This window comes from Delphinapterus leucas, chromosome 3, assembly GCF_059928025.1.
Source record: "Delphinapterus leucas isolate spDelLeu-1000000601 "Yukka" chromosome 3, BTC_Dleu_Yukka2, whole genome shotgun sequence".
NCBI lineage: Eukaryota > Metazoa > Chordata > Mammalia > Artiodactyla > Monodontidae > Delphinapterus > Delphinapterus leucas.
In genome coordinates, this window is record NC_143131.1 from 64813832 (window position 1) to 64830206 (window position 16375).

The 16375-nt window shown below is 37.6% G+C and overlaps 1 protein-coding gene across 2 annotated transcripts; it reads right to left on the reverse strand.

Annotated features, from left to right (window-relative positions):
• Positions 1-670: 670 nt before the first annotated feature.
• MTX3 (metaxin 3) lies at positions 671-15114 on the reverse strand. 2 transcript variants are annotated; one of them, XM_022593890.2, is made up of 9 exons: positions 15026-15114; positions 14451-14520; positions 14004-14080; positions 12964-13056; positions 12263-12445; positions 12039-12115; positions 11365-11522; positions 9998-10086; positions 671-7203 (listed from the first exon to the last, which is right to left on the reverse strand). In XM_022593890.2, exons 1-9 carry the CDS (start codon positions 15104-15106, stop codon positions 7093-7095), a joined length of 939 nt encoding a protein of 312 aa, XP_022449598.1. In that variant the 5' UTR covers positions 15107-15114; the 3' UTR covers positions 671-7092. The 2 variants fall into 2 exon arrangements, with proteins under 2 accessions (XP_022449598.1, XP_022449606.1); XM_022593898.2 differs by lacking the exon at positions 12964-13056.
• Positions 15115-16375: the final 1261 nt, after the last annotated feature.

Here is a 16375-nt window from a genome sequence, read left to right on the forward strand (position 1 = left end):
ACATACCTGAACAGCTCTACTTGGAAGGTTGATGCATTTTACTATACATAAATTATACCTCAATTAAAAAAAATAAACTCTACTAACAAATACTCATCCCCTCAGGGAACCTGCCCTTACTAGACTAACAGCCCTAACAGGGTTCTCCATACCCATATATGCTACCCAATTAAAAAAAAAAAAAAAAAAAAAAGCAAAATATATGAATATCTTCCCCACTAACTAAAGTTGCATTATTTTTCTCAGTGTATGCCTTCCATCCAATTACACGGAACATCACTGGACTTTCTAGGTGAGAAAAAAAGAAAATTTTAAAGAAACTTATAAAGCCAAAGGGGTAAACTAACTAGAGTCCTGAAAATTGTGTGACCAAAAAAAAAATTTTAAGAAACTTATAAAGCCAAAGAGATAAGCTAACTAGAGTCCTGAAAAGTTGTGTGAGCTGTCTGATGTTACACACACACAATGGCCTAGGGAGCAGGCCTCTAACCTCCTTTAGCACAGGCTGGAAAGAGTACAAGTGATCTCAATGCATCACAGAAAGAATGGACATTTTAAAAAGAACAACCCTCTATCTAGCTCAGTCCCAGCACAAAACTATTTTGAATGACCCCAAAATTCTTCCCAATGAAATATTCACCTGAAGGAATAAGTAACATTAAACCAGGAATTAATAAACATTTGAGCAACTTGAGATTTTATTGTGAAAATAGCTATTTTGACATTATATCCAGTTTCTCATTTATCAGAATAAATTCTTTACAACATTGATCATCATCACCACTTCTGGGTATTTATACACAGTCTCTGAGTAAAATATATTCACACAAGGCAAGGCTAGAATATTGAAATTATGACCAACAATACTTATTTTAAGATTGTTTACTTCATAACAAAACTACAGTGTTTATACACTAGAACAGATGTTTCAAATGTATACCATTTGAAGATAAGCTTGGTGGAACAAAACCAATATGAGTATACATAAATTTCTTACTTGTCTTCTTTGCTATCAGTCTTCCAGAAAGCTAAAGTTATATTACAAACACCTCAAATTTCCACTTTGCGATGAACAGAAAAATGGAAAGACATTATTTCCTATTTCACAAAATAAAACATCAAGTCAGAAGAAGAATAAAGCTCATCTTTATGCAGTTAACATAAAAGCTTGAGAACGCCCGTCCTTCTCCAAGAAATAAGACGCCAGCACTGCAAGAGAGGCAGCCAACAGGTCAAAGAACAAATAGCGAACACAGCCTCCTCTATAGTGCGTGACTCCCTCAGGACTGACGCAAACTCTGGCAAGCCATTGTTTCTAGACATCCAGGGATCCGGGACATGTAAACTCAATGATTAGAAGGCATTTCTCTGAATTTGCATGAGAAGATCTAAAGAATCAGAACAAAGATCCAACTGCTTTGCACATGGCCAGATGTTCACCACACCACAACTCAAACCCAAAGGCAAGCTTTCCAACAAATACACATCCAAAGCATGCAGTTCCAAATATGCAACCATATACACTGCAGAAAACAAAGAGCATCCTTATGCCTGATGAGTGAACTGGTTTTATACTTTGAAATGAAATCAGATATACTTAGTCCTCTGAAATTAGAAGGTCTAGTGAGGCTTAAACTTGGGGGGATACAGAAACTTGCTGAGAATTTAATAAAAACTGTAAACCCTCATCCTAGAAAATGCATACACAAACATACAATCCTTTTTTAGACCATGTCTTCAGTAATAGAAGTTGAAAATATTAAACTTTCTTTGCTTTTGTCACGGAAGCAACTGTACACTTTCTAAGACACTATGTGTGTATGCATGTGCATATATATATATATATATATATATATAATAACTAGCTTGTATGTGACTTTAATGCTATAAATACTCACCGCCTTTCTGGTACTTTTAAAGCACAGCCAAAAACAGTTTGGAATGGAATTCCAAGTTGGTTCCCTCTGTCTCATAGATGCCTAACAAGTGGTTAGTTCTCTGAAACCACCAGCTCACACTCCTGTACAGCTGTTCCAAGCCAACTGGGATTCTAGGGAAGCAGCTGGACTGACCAAGGGCCTCACATGTGCCTAAATAACCAACCTATCTAAACCCACAGCCAATCCTCAGTCAACTCCATGGTCCTAGGGAGCCCCAACCTGTCGCTTCCATTTTATCACCACTCACTAGAAGGGCAGCCAACAACTGGAAACCTCTGCAATGAGTACAAACAAGCAGAAGCACTCTTAGGGCAGCATTTCCCTAAGTGTATTTCTCAGAACACAAACCCCACATGACACCTACTTAAAAAAAAAAAAATCCACATAAAAATAAATTAGGAAAATAGTGTATAAAATACAGGCCCTTCTTGGAGTCTGAAACCACCAACAGCGTACGTAAGGTGCTGAGAAGCCTACAGTAACTTAACTTTGTCTAACCCAGCACTTCCCTATTTAGCCAAAGAACCCACTATTCATATAATAACAATATATTCTGCCAAAATATATCTTGAAATGCTTCTCCAAAGAACTGAATTATAGTTTAAAACTATCTTACAATATAACTTCAAATTAATAATAATGAGGATATAAAGACTTATTTTCCTGCATTTTTTTAAAGGAACTACTTTGTTTTGCTCTGAATAGTCTTTTATCATAACATTCCACTCTCTGTTTACAAACATCCAACTCAAAGCTACCCTTTCTTCTATCATTGTTCAAGAATGTTCATTCTCATCAGTAATCATTGGCCTCCCCGTCTGGAACAAATGATTTTCGTATGCTTTTTGATTCCAAGGATACCTCTCCACCTCAATCACAATAATTTTAAGTCTAGGGGAGGTAACCTGGGCTTCTCGCAAACATTATATCCCAACAAGAGTTTGGGGCTAAATAATTTTAAAAACCCTTAAAAAAAAAAAAAAGCAAAGCACTCCATCTTTACATCTCTATGAAAATCAACATTTTGAAGATCTAATGAAACTTCAGTTAAACCTTTGAGACTAGGATTACTGACCTTTGGTTCATGTAATTAACAACGAACTTCTTAAAAATCTAGTAATTTCTTAGGAAATATGAAAACATTGAAAAGTAAATGTAAGTTCCACAGAGCTGAACAAGAAAAAAGGCAAAAGATAATTCTAAATGCCAACAACATATACAAAAGGCCGTCATTACAACCCAAATATAATATGTGGCTCTGCTCAGGATTTCAATTATATAAATAATTAAACCAAGACAAAGTCAATCACTAAATCCCTGTGAACTTAAAAAACAAAAAGCACACAGACACACTGCATTTTGTTCATCAAAGCATGATCCTAGTGTAGAGAACACTTGCAAAACAAAGAAGGATCACCACACAGAGACATGGAGGAGTTTTTTCCCAAAATATTTTATCCTCATAAAAGGATACCATACCATAGGGAAAAAAGATACAATTACAAACATAAAACCGTAGAATTTTTAATCTCCTAGGGAAAAGGGGTTCTTGGTTTTAGGGGTTCTTGTTTTTTCTTTGCTGATAAGGCAAAACAGATCTTCAGATTATCATTTGTTATAAACCTGAGTTGTTCTTTTTCTTTAAACTCAAGAATGAAATAAATTAATTTATATTATGCATTTATTAATCTGGAACTGAATACTATGTTTAAAGCATTAAATTTTAAATCATAGTTTATCTAGATAATGATAAGCTCATTGAATTTATTTTTAAAACCCTTTTATTTTGAAATAATTATAGACTCACAAAAAGAAGTTGCAAAAATAGTACAGAGAGATCCTATGTAACCATCCCTCAGCTTCCTGTCTTTACATTTAAGCATTTATATTTTGGTTTCAGAGGGATACAATTTTTGACAGTTTATGAAAAAGTAAACAGTTTAAGAAAAATCTAATAACATGGTAAATGTCTATTCCTGGAAGAGGCTCTAAGAAAACATACTACTGACTTCAAATACCACTTTTATCACATGATACTACCTTTAAAAATTGGTTTTCTGAGATACTGTTACCAATTTCTGCCTCTTTTGATGTCTAGTTTTCTTCCATTTTTGCAGACTTCTGAAAATTGTAACTTAGCTCTGATTGAAATAAGCTTCCCCATTCCTTTAAGTTAATATATCTAGCCACATTAAATGAACAGAAATTACAAATGGAAATCAAAATGCTTCAGATTTAACATAAAATCTCTAATCCTCTAGCACTCAAAAAATAAAACAAACATGTCTAGGTTGAAATTTAATTCGTTTGTCAGTGCCAACCTTTTAGGGGGGAAAAACATTGTGTAGGAATGACTGTCCTTAAAGGTCTTTTACAGTTTCTTTGGTCTTAGGGGAATGGCCGGTCTTATGGATAACTGATGACAGTTTGTTGATGAAAAGATCTTTATCTTATGGGAATTATCTGACCAATTTTCTCATCCTATACTACCAAGAAACATAAACACAAACATAGTCCCTTTTCTCATATTATCCTCCACCATAACTTCCAAAAGAAAGTGGCTCACAGTATTTTAAGACTGTGGACCACTTATCTCAGCGAACTCAAACTTTATCCAAAGCATATCCTGACAGGTTGCTCAAAAGCTCTCTGCCCAGTTATTCCTTTCCAAGAGCTTCCTATATGTGTGGCTGATCCCTGGAGTGGTTTGTGTTCAGTGATAGCTTCCTAGCATCTCATTAGCTTATACCAAAAACCTCAACTAAGTAACCCAGCATATAAATTCTCACTTATCTAAATCATATTTTGCATCTTAGGAAAGATAGTCTGGAAGCATCATGGCCTATATAGCATACAGCTAAAGGCAGTTCAAAGCAGGAATGACCAAAAGGAAATAAATCATATTTACAGTCGTCTTTCTACTAAAAAAGGATACTTGTTATTCTAGAATGATATTTTTTTATTAAACTTTCAACACACCAAACATTACAGTATGCTTACTGGCTGCATCTTTGTGTTGTAAGAATACGATATTACACATTCTTATAAAAATGTAAACACATTTTGCTTACTCGTGGACAGTAGTAACCTTATTGACAGAAAACTTGACATAACCCAGTATTATCCTTTGACTTTGCCCATGGAGAAACCTGGAGTTAAATTTACCACTCAATTTTAGAATCTGTTAGGGTTAATATAGTTCTTTCTCCTACAAATTTTTTATTTTGCCGAAAACTAATTTTAATTGTCCTGTTTTACATATCTGACAATTGTAAGTCACTTCAAATACTTTTTGAAAGTGTTAGCAGAAATCCTAATCGAAAATGACTAACCCTGGCTAAGGCACAAGCAGATTAACGCGCTGACCACCCATCTCCAATAAACATCCGTCCTAGAGGACAACGGAGTCCTGGGGTCATTTCCGATTGCCAGGCTCTAACAGAAGACTAACGCGTAACACACACACACACACACACACACACACACACACACACACACACACACACACACACACACACACACACTCCCCCACCTGTTGCAGAAGTAATGTGAAACTCATTAGTGCCGGGCTCTAACAGAAGACTAACGCGTAACACACACACACACACACACACACACACACACACACACTCCCCCACCTGTTGCAGAAGTAATGTGAAACTCATTAGTTTCTCTCAATGCATCCAAACAGATGAACAAGACTTTGAAGACTACCCTGTTTCTCATTAAAACTTGCAAGAAAAAATATTTACAATGACATGAAGACTTCTGTATAAATAGCTACCTAAATACAGAACAAATTGAGAGGATGCAGGTCAAACACAGCTGAGTTCCACTCAGCTCAAATTAGACAAGTCTCTTGAGTCCAAAACTGCTTTCCTAACCTGGGGGTTTCTGCAGGATGTGACAAGATTTGCTGAGCACCATAGTAATCTTTTAAGACACTAATCAAAAACATGGTCCTATATTTTAAAAACCCCAGAAGTAGTTTTAGGACAGCAGAAGCACCTCAGCCACTAAAATAAGCAAGATTCTATTGTAAGTAAAATTACCCGCACAGGAAATCTTTGAACAGTTCAGCAACCAATAAATAGAAAATGTTCTTTAAAATCTGCTATTTCCGATTACTCCATTGAATCCTTCAACTGTAGTTAACTCTATGGAAAATAATTAGTTGTCATAAAGGTTTTGACTACATGATATGTTTCTTAGGAAGAACACTGGTCTGAGCCAAGCATGGTGAACCTGGACCAGGTGCACGGTAGGTACTTCTAGTTCTCTGGCAGTAAGCTCCTCCTGAGTAGTGTCTAACAACCGGGCAAGTGTCAGTTAGACTTTACAGCCTGGCATAATAACGATGCTAACACATTCAGCTCTCCCGAAATCAACCCAAGAAAGAGATGACTAGAGTTAAAGATGTACTACAAATACACAGGTCTAAAGCTCCAATAAATTAAAACAGCCCTTGCTAACCTGTATTGAACACATGAGCAAATACTGTTATATTGAAGTGCATATAGTCAGACAAATATTATATATAACCATCTTTAATATTTATATGTATGGTAGTAACTCCCCCAAAGATTAGACTTATGAGAGCATAATTAAAAAACACATTCCTCATTGCTTTTTAAAGTTAAATACAGGCTTTTCTATTGAAGTAAATAGAATATTAGAATAATGTATTTTTCCTAACATCTAAAATAGGCATCAGATTTCTAAACAGAAGAAAAAAAGACTTCAGCCAAAGAGCCACATATTAGATATTTAGACTGGTATAAGGATACTAAATTAATAAATTAACTTGGATAAACTAACAGTGCGCATTCAGAACAGAAGTGTAGCTTTGGGCCAGCAACATGTGAACCAAAGGCAAAAATCTGCCAAGGTTAAGGCAGGTTTTTTATTTACAGTACAACGTGTTTTCTTTTTTCCCCAAGTTCATTTAGCATTTACCTTGATGTTACTTAAAGTGCATTGCCAAGCTAAAACATGAGCTTCCTAACTAAAAAAGAATTGCTGTCATAGAAAGTTTCTTTTGTTTTAGAGTCTTCCTTATACCTATTCATGAATTTTCTTTTTGCCTTCACACACTTACTGTAAGAGATTACTGCAACAATTATATGACTTTGGACACAAAGCATGAAGACTGTCAGGGTGACAGCCGTTGTGAGGAATTACTTTCTTCTTCTGCTGGAGTCAATTTAAGTGTTGGCAGTTTCCGAGGAGGAAGTTGAGGGCTTTGGCGAAGATTGTCATCCATCTGTGGAAAGTACAAAAGGTACATCTGACTTATGGCTATGGCACCACTTATATGGACTGTGGCCTCCCCATCCAAACTATAGTCTAGAAGAGTACCGAACCTTATGTTTCTAGGACTGCTAGAGAAACCTTTTTCTTGCAAATAATCTCTCAAGAATTCTAAACATCATACCTAAATACTGGCTGACTCAGTATATGTATGAAAGCAATATGGCTCATCCTTGATGACTTCACAAAATTACAGTAATTCCACATAATGAACAGTCTACTGAACTCAACCACAGCACAACTTGGCGTAAGAGATCTTCTAATATTAAGTGTAAAAGCAGTATTTCTGTTACATTACTCTCCACAGTTTACAAAGTATGTTCTCATTTGATCTTCCCAACACAACTGTAAAGGAAAAACAAAAAAAAAGGCGGACACAATCATTCCCTACTTTACAGATAAGCAAAATGAAGCTCAGAAAGGTTACCAGATTTGCATTAGGTTGCAAAGCTGGCATCAGAGCTGAAATGTGAACACAGGTCTTTTTATTCTAACACTATTGTTCTTTCAACTATATCTCATTGCCTCAATAAAAATGACCTGTACTCTACTCAGAAAGATCACCTCTTTAAGGCTATGACTATTTAGACCAAGAGAAGCTAAGAAAAGATACAGAAAGAAGGATAAATTCTTTAGACCTAATCCAGAGGCACTGCAAAGTTCTAAGTCTATTCCAGAGAAACAAATCAAGAACATATTTAGAAAATGTCCAAGAGTTTCAGACTTACCCTAAGGAGTACGTTAGCATCCCGGGAAACACTAGGACAGGGGTTACTTAGAACTGAGTCAGACCTTAGAAAACTACTTAGAAAACTACCTTTAACCAGGGTACCCCAAAACCAGAGTGCAAGGTCCTGGTGTTAAGCTGCTTCATAGAAGACTTGAAAGCAGCTGCCATCAATGACCCAAAACCAACAGAATATAGCATCTTATCACCTACTTGATAGGTAGGCTTTTTTAGAGTTCTGAATATAAGCAGCCCAAAACTCTCTCTTATCTTCTCTAGATGCTTTTATAAAGTACAGGGGAAATGTTTCAGCAGAGGTACATAGGGTTCATAATAAAGGGAAAAGAATAAAAGATTAACTCTTAATTTTCCGAGGGAAAAAGTATTCCCAGTGAACTATCTGAATCAATTGTGATGTCTTTTTTTTCCTTGCAAGAACTAAGTTCCTCAAACATAACTCTTTCTTTTTTTTAAGCTCTAGATTTCCTGTCTAAATGGTGAATGGTGGTAGCCAATAGAATTTGTTGTTCTAATGTCTTGTAGCAAACAGTGAACTGTACTGAAGAGCAGATGGGAAGTGGGGTGGAGAGAGGTGCTGATATAGGGTCAGGAAACTCTCATATATTGATGATGCCAAAATGGAACTGTACCAAGTGGTGACAGGGCCTCCCGGCTTCACTTTCTGCATATGTAGGTATTTCATGGTTCCCTTCACATGTCTAATGAATTTGCCACAGATAGAAATGGAAGCTATACTGGACAGCCTTCATCTAGCAGAAAAGTATCTAAAACAGTCTGAGTAATCTTTCCATTATCCACACTTAACTCTCAGTGTATTTCCTCTCATGAGATTTGCTGGGTTAGGCTATGAATTAAGACAAACTTGGCTTTCATTCAGCTTACCCAAACTTTAATAAGAGGTACATGCGATACCATAAAAAGAAATAAAATGGTCATTCCAGAGAGTGGCAGCTATAAATCTGGCTATTACCAACAGTAGTAATGGATACATACTTTCATTCATGAGTTAGATGACTGACTAACTGCAAAGCCCATGCTGGAATCCAATTTCTAGGGTTCAAATTCCCTCTCTACCTCTTGCCAGCTGAAAGGCCTCGGGCAGGTGATGTTATAAGCTACTCTCGAAGCTTCAGTATCTCATCTGTAAAATGGGAATGACAAAGTACCTGCACACACAGAGCTGCTGTGAAGATTAAATGAGATAACTCATATAAAGCTCATATAACACAGTGCCTGTTACTCAATCCCCCAAATCCTCTAGCCAGTGTTATTAAGCCACAATGACCTATTAGTTTGTGAAAGAATAAAGCATTATGCATTTGCATAAGAAAAAAAAGCAAGTTTATCAAACATTTGAGGAAAAAAATGCATAACTCCCTTGTATTTTTCCAATTAGAATCACCCTTGAAATTTCCATTGTTGGCTCCCTCCCCTACCCAATTCCTCAATATCTCTCTCAACAAGTGCATACTCCCGAAGTGGCAGAATATCCACACTGGCAAAAATTGTAGACAACGTTTAGAACAGAGGATAGGAAGGAGACAAAATAAAACGATTTACGTGGAAGAAAGAAAAAAACACCATAGTGCTTTTAGCAAGACAGGATAAGCACAGGTGCTTACAATCTCAAGAAACGATAACCCTCAGAGACAGAAAGAAGCAGACAAGCAAGCAAGGAGTGTTTTCTTGTTTGTCTCTCTCCTTTTTTGAAGCCAGGCTTTTGGGTCTCCTAACTTGAAAAGTACTACTAATTGGGTGGTAAAAGTAAATCCAATACCATTATCAGATCTTTCCCCATAGCAATCAGGCCATTACTGGCTTCAAAACACTGTATTTTGTACAGCTTTAGTAAATGTATGTTTAAACAGCTTTCTGAAAAAATAAACTTAAAAAAAAAGAAAAACTGAAAAGGTAAAGTTAATGCATAACCCAAAACAATATTAATTGCAGAAAGGAAAATACTAAACTACTATAAAATAACAATTGAAGTAAACTTGACCTTTTCAATCAAGTTGGATTCCTTATTTACAAGTTGTGTGAGTTTCTGCAGATTTGCATCTACCGTTTCTTGTCCAGCAGGAGAGATGCCTAAGAAGCCAGGACAGAAATCAGAAAGAGGAAATTCTGAAAGCCTTACAAGCTGTTTAGATTCAAAGAATATTGAGTCTATCCAACCCTCCTAAGTGCCCCATTGCCCACCACACCCTCCAAAAAAGGCAAAGTGAAAAACCATTCTGGGTTCAAAGGCAAACTTAAGAGGGAGAGTAATGCTCCAAAACCAAACCCTAAGCTAAAGGACTAAATTTGTCCTTAAGGAGACCCTGTTAGCCAAGCATTATGCAGATAGCCAAGGTCATTAGAGCACAACAGTCCTCATTTCCTTCTCAAATATGACTTGTATCTTCCCCCCCATTTCACATAGGTCTTTAGTTACAACTATTTGAACAGCTTTCTAAGGCCCAAACAGTTACCCATAAAGCATCCAAAGTACTTGGAGGAACTTTAAAAAATACAGATTCCTGGGATCCATCCCTAAGGGATTCTAATTCAGTGAATCTGGTATAGGACCCAAGATTTTGTATTTGTTCTGTAGTCAGGTTTGCTAACCACTGCTCCCAAGTAACAAGGTTGAAAGTTATTCAGTTTCATGACCCCCAAACTAACTAACCCCTCCCTTGTTATATACAAGTGTATTACATACAAAACACATAACCCACTATAAAAAGTAAACTGTCCCTAAACCAACGATCCTTATGACTTCTATTCCTTAAAAGGACAATTCTGGCCAACTCTCCCCATACAAATTGTGTGTCCCAATCACTTAAGCACAAGGCCCAACACTCTCGAAGAATCAGAGCCTAAGTGACAGGTGCCCTCTGTTTACTATGCCTCCAGTCTGATGTAATCAGTTTGAAGTAGTGGAATCATGGGAGTGCACCTCACCGAAATCAATCTGCTGCTCATTTCTGTTCACACAGGAAAATGCTAGAAGCAACAGTTAAAGTAACTGCCCGTTTGCATTAGGATAAATGCTATCTTTTGGCAGGGACACAATAAATACCTGTGGTTAACTTTTAGAAGAAAATGACCCACTTCAAAGGAGCAATATTTAAAGAACAAGAAGCAAGAACTGTATAAAATCCAGAACAGACAAACGGCAAATATATATTTCTCTATTTAAAGAAGAGCTAACACATGGGAGTAAAAATAAGTTGGAAAAATGCAACTTTCTGAAGTTCTATAAACCAGCATTTAAAGACAATATACAAACTTCTTTAATAAGTAATGAATTTGGCTTATACATCCTTAGGAGAATATGCAAGTATTCTATGCAAACAAAGATTAGCTGAAGAGGAACCAGCTTACCTCCAAGACTAAGCCTAAAATAACTGTTTAGGATGTCATCACAAAAGCGACACAGGTTGGAGAGCTGTTTCAAATGTTCTTGTAACTGAACTTTAGGAAAGCGTACTTTATAAAGAGGTGCGAGAAAACCAAACACATAGGCATCCAAAGTAGAAGGCCTAAAAATAAATTAAGGATTTTTTAAAAGCACATAGAAAATATTAATTTGGGATTATGTTAAAAAAAAACACTTTTTCTCAAATACATTTGTCAATTCTGAAGTATACAATACGGTCTTTTAAAAGGTTTACTACCCATTCTGGCTTATAGAAATGATGCAGCTAGGGTTTTACTCAGTTGTAGCTTTTAAAAAATACTCTACCCATTTTATTTAGAAGAAAATTAAGTTGTAAATTAAAGATTCATTTTTACTCATAAGTGTTATATAAAGACTGGAGACATGGTGGGAATAGTCTTAGAAGTTTCAAATTCACATATGTAGCATATTAAGTCAATGTAAGATTACCGCAACAGAAAAAGTTTCCTATAGTAAAAATCCATTAAATATTTTTTTTAAGTGAAAAACTCATTGGGGATGGGGTGGGAGGACCAGGCAAGGGAACTTTCTTTAAATAACTGCTCACTGAATACATGCAAACAAAACATCAAAATGGTTTTTAAGGGAATGCACTCACGTATCTCCAAAGAAAAACTGAGATGTTCCCAGTCTGTTTGACAGAAGATTTAGGCACTCCTTGGCATCTCTGTATATCTAATAAGGATGAGATTACATCTCAAAGGTAGGAAAGATACTTTGAGAACTCCTTTTCAGACTGGCATCTATAGATAAGTTCATCCCTGCTCCTTCTCTTGTCCCTCCTCTGGAGGGCCCTTGCTCTGAAGGTAATTCCAATCATACCTGAGCTTCTACATCTCGGAGGTGGTAGAGGGGAGGCTCTCCCCTGGTCAGGAGAATCCTATTCAGTGCTCCCTTAGACATTCTTCCAGGCAGGATCAAACTCAAGGGAAAAGGCATTCGTGAAGCAAACCATGGCTTTGTCACAGTAAAGTAATTGTCACTCTCAACCCAGAATGTGTGAAGCTGCAAAAGGAGGGAAAAAACACTACAAAGATATTCTTTTACTAAAAGGAAGATCCTCAATCAATGTGAAAGTTTTTCATAAATATCTCTGAATGAAGTTGACTCCATACAAATTTTCCAGTTAGGATGACTCAAGGATAAATCAATGTTTTTAAATGTGTGAGTTTTGTTGATTGCTCTAACCCAAGCACCCAGAATAAGGCCTGGAACATAGTAGGTGCTCAATGAATATTTGTTGAATGAATGAATTATAGTTGGCCCAACTCTATACATGGACAAACTCCAATCTTTCACAGAGAATCTTTATTTCCAAAATGATATTATCTTTCACTTTGTTGTTTCATCCACTAGTTGAACGTCTAACAGAATCAACCCAGTTCTGCAGTTACATGGAAGAATCAAGACTGATACATAAATGAAATTTCTTCTCTTAAGCCTTTTCCATTATTTTTCTTCTAAACCGACTAAGTACATTTTCAGTAAGTCACTAAAATACTGTAATATTCACCAGTGCTCACCACTGCAGGAAGAAGCTTCTCTTCGAGGAGAGCAATGTAAGCTAGTGTATCTGCCCCTTGTTTTGCTGACAGTTCATAATCGGCATTATATTTCTATTAAAAAATAAAAAACCAAAAACCTCATAAGTCAAGAACATCCCAAAACAGTGAAACTAAATAAATTAGGACTCCTATTCTTCCTCAAAAATGGCAAACATATTAAAAGGGGAAAAGAGAAATACAAATTCAGTGACAGATGCTGCTTAATGCAAATAAAGTTCTCAGCACAGCATCATGCACACGTTAAGGTCAATAAATGTTAGTTTTAGGTGTTTATTTATTATTAACTATTATTTCAATGATTGTTAATGACCTAGTTGAGTTTAGTGCATGACATGTAGTACAAAATTAATAGAGGCTATTATTATTCTTATTAACAATAAGGAAAAAGTTCTAATTAGTAGCATTTTCCCCTTGAAAAGAGAAAACCTTCCAATTGAGAAAAGTTCTAAATTTTGTTGATATAGGACTTCTTTTTTTAAACTATTGGCAAAATCAATGATAACTTTTACATTTATGTAAACTGTTACAGTTTAAACATTTTAGATATATAAATCTTGGCATGTTCAGATATTTTGGATACATTATTTCATGAAACATTTAACTGCAACTATTAGTTTAAGTGCTTTTAAAAAAATAAATAGTTGCTAGTTGATGGGAACTCAGACCTCACACCAAGCACAAAATGTGTAGCAATTATGGAACTAAATTTACAATCATATCAATAAGTATAATAGTGAAAATGGTTAAATTGAATCTACTTACACCTAAGCTTCAATAAAAACCAAGCAAATTGCATGAAAATATAAATTGACTATAACTCACTATATGCCTTTTGAATCACAGTACAACTCATGATTTAGAGCAGTGACTCTCAAATCTATTCTTATTTCAAGCCCTATGTATCTCCAAAAAAGAATTCTAAAAAAAAATTTTTTAATGCACTTTCTTTGGAAGCAACATGCAGGGATCAAGAATCTATTTCTCCAGAAGGAACCCACCTGTTTTCTTAAAAAGTTTAGTATTTTTGCCGGCTGAGAAACAATACTGTCTTCAGTTGTCAAAACTGGTACATCTCCTATAATCACAACACAGTTTACATGTAAGGAAGAGACTCGATATCCTCTGAAGAGGCTCCAATACCCTAAAAACTATGCCAGTCACATTTGGAGAAGAAAAAAATGAGTAACTCATCTTAGGTTTTTGCAATTTCACACACACACACAAAAGTTTTGGAGAGCATTTTCATTTCTCATAATTTCCACTGATTTGGCTTCTCCTTTGAAGTATTACTCAGAATGATCAAAACATAAGCAACACACAGCTAAGGTCGTGGTAAGAACTAAAACCCCAAGGTACTCCATGGCTACAAGCCCCCTAGCTTTAAATAAGAGGGGGGAGGGTGCTTACAGAGGGCAGAAATGGGTGTTTAAAAGTTTACACTGTACCTCTTGAACCTCTCCAGGTGTTATCTATGACATTGACTTTCAGGGGTGCACCAGAAAACTTGGCGTAAGCCTGAAAGAGAGTTTGCAATAAAACATTTTAGACTGAATACGTAATGCAAATCTGCAGAGCAGCTTTACTTCAAAGCCGGGTCCCCAGAAGGCAGAAACGCCTGACTCGGGGGCTGCGTCCCTCCCGCTACTTCTAGCCGGGGTTGCGCGCTACCAAGATTTCGAGGACTTTTTTCCCCCAAAACGTTTGAGGGATGCAGAGCGGCGAGCGCGCGCCTACTGCTTTGGGCTTTCATTCCACTGCACAGACGGCTTTGCAAGGCTGAGAAAACTCGGAGCCAAGCGGAGAAGCCATGACTTCTCCTCCAGGATTCGGCGGGGCCACAGGGTAGGCTGTAACTCGTTGGACGGGAGGGAGCCCCGGGCGGTGCAGCGAGCAGCGCCCCGGCCGGCCGGGCCCGAGCGCGGTGGGAACCAACCCCAGCCGCCGGGACCCGAACCAGCCAGCCTCGCGTCTCTGGCCCCGCCCCTTCTTTCCCGCGCCCTGGCCCGCGAGGCGGCCTCACCATCACCACCAGGGACTCGCTGTGCACCGACGGGAGCCCCCAGCCGCCTCCCCAGCACCTGAGCTCCAAGGGCGCCGCCATCTTGCCGGGGCCGACCTTTGCTATCCCGGAAGTACTTTTGCTGCCTACTTTCCGGCACGTGGAAACGCGGGGGCGGGGCGCGAGGGAAGGAAGGGTACTTTGGGGACTGGGAGAGGTGCAAGGCGGGAAGGGCCACTGAAGGGGTTAACAACACGCTTAGCATCAGTTTGGCCTGGGGTTTAAGAGTCCTGGGCAATGTCAAACAACCCGCCAGTAACTCCTCAAGTACTTATTGGATGCCATGTGTACCAAGCACTTTGACTGTTACTACCCTGGGCCTAAATAACCCATTTGTAAACCAGGCATGACAAGTTTATTCACAAGATTGTTGTGTTTAAAATTATGACATAAAGGTAAAGAACTTGGCATATAGTAGGCACTCTGTAATTGTTTGACCCCTTTTCCCCATATATTTGGCTTCTGCTTCTTGCCACTCTCAATCTCAATTAGTCACCTTCATATTTGCTCGTTACACTCTTCCTAAAAGTAACAAGTTTCCTGAAGTTTGTCAAGTGAATTCTGCCGTTCTTCAGTCTGGAATATTGTTCTTCCCTGGCACTGCTCCCTCAGAAATGAGCTTAACTGTCACCTCCCTGGGACAATTTTCCAAAGTTAGGAACTTCTGGGTTCCTGTAGCATCTTGTACATACTTGAATCGTAGCTTCTATCTGATACAAACCTTTTGCCTTTCATTGTACCAGAAGTTCTTTGAAGACAGAACAGGGCTGGCTTCATAGATGTGAGACCTCTGCAGTCACACAGGGCCCTATACTTAGATGAGCTCACACTTGTTCTGGTGTCATTGTCTTGAAATTCTTAATAATTTTTGAACAAAGGGCCCTGCATTTTTTATTTCAACTGGGCCCTGCAAATCATGTCACCAGTCGTGTCTGTGGGCCTAGTGGGCATGAACTACATGTTTCTTGAACATCAAGCTGACAATTTCTCAGAAAAAATGGAGGAAAAAGAGGAAAGATAGGCCTTGGGAATGCCATGATCGTAACATGCTCTCTGGGTCTTGAAATTAGCACCTGGATGTCAGGCTTCTTTCTAGAAGGCAAAGTAAACTTTCTGGGATACCCTCCCAGTCACTCCTCTGAGATCTTTCCTTCCTGTTCCTCTGAGATGGCTGGGTCCCTTTAAACTACTGAAAACTCAAAAGAAATCTCTGCAAGTTTTCATAAAATTACAATTGAACAAGTAATTGCTAAGCACTCCCTTACTGTTTACATAGCCATCTAAATTACAGTATGAATCTGCTAAAGTTCA

Coding starts and splice junctions, on each gene's coding strand:
- MTX3 (XM_022593890.2), bottom strand. CDS start 15,106: ATGGCGGCGCCCTTGGAGCTCAGGTGCTGGGGAGGCGGCTGGGGGCTC. Junction 14,081..14,450: donor CACCTGGAGAGGTTCAAGAG/GTACAGTGTAAA, acceptor TTGTGATTATAG/GAGATGTACCAGTTTTGACA. Junction 7,204..9,997: donor AATCCAACTTGATTGAAAAG/GTCAAGTTTACT, acceptor TACTTTCCACAG/ATGGATGACAATCTTCGCCA.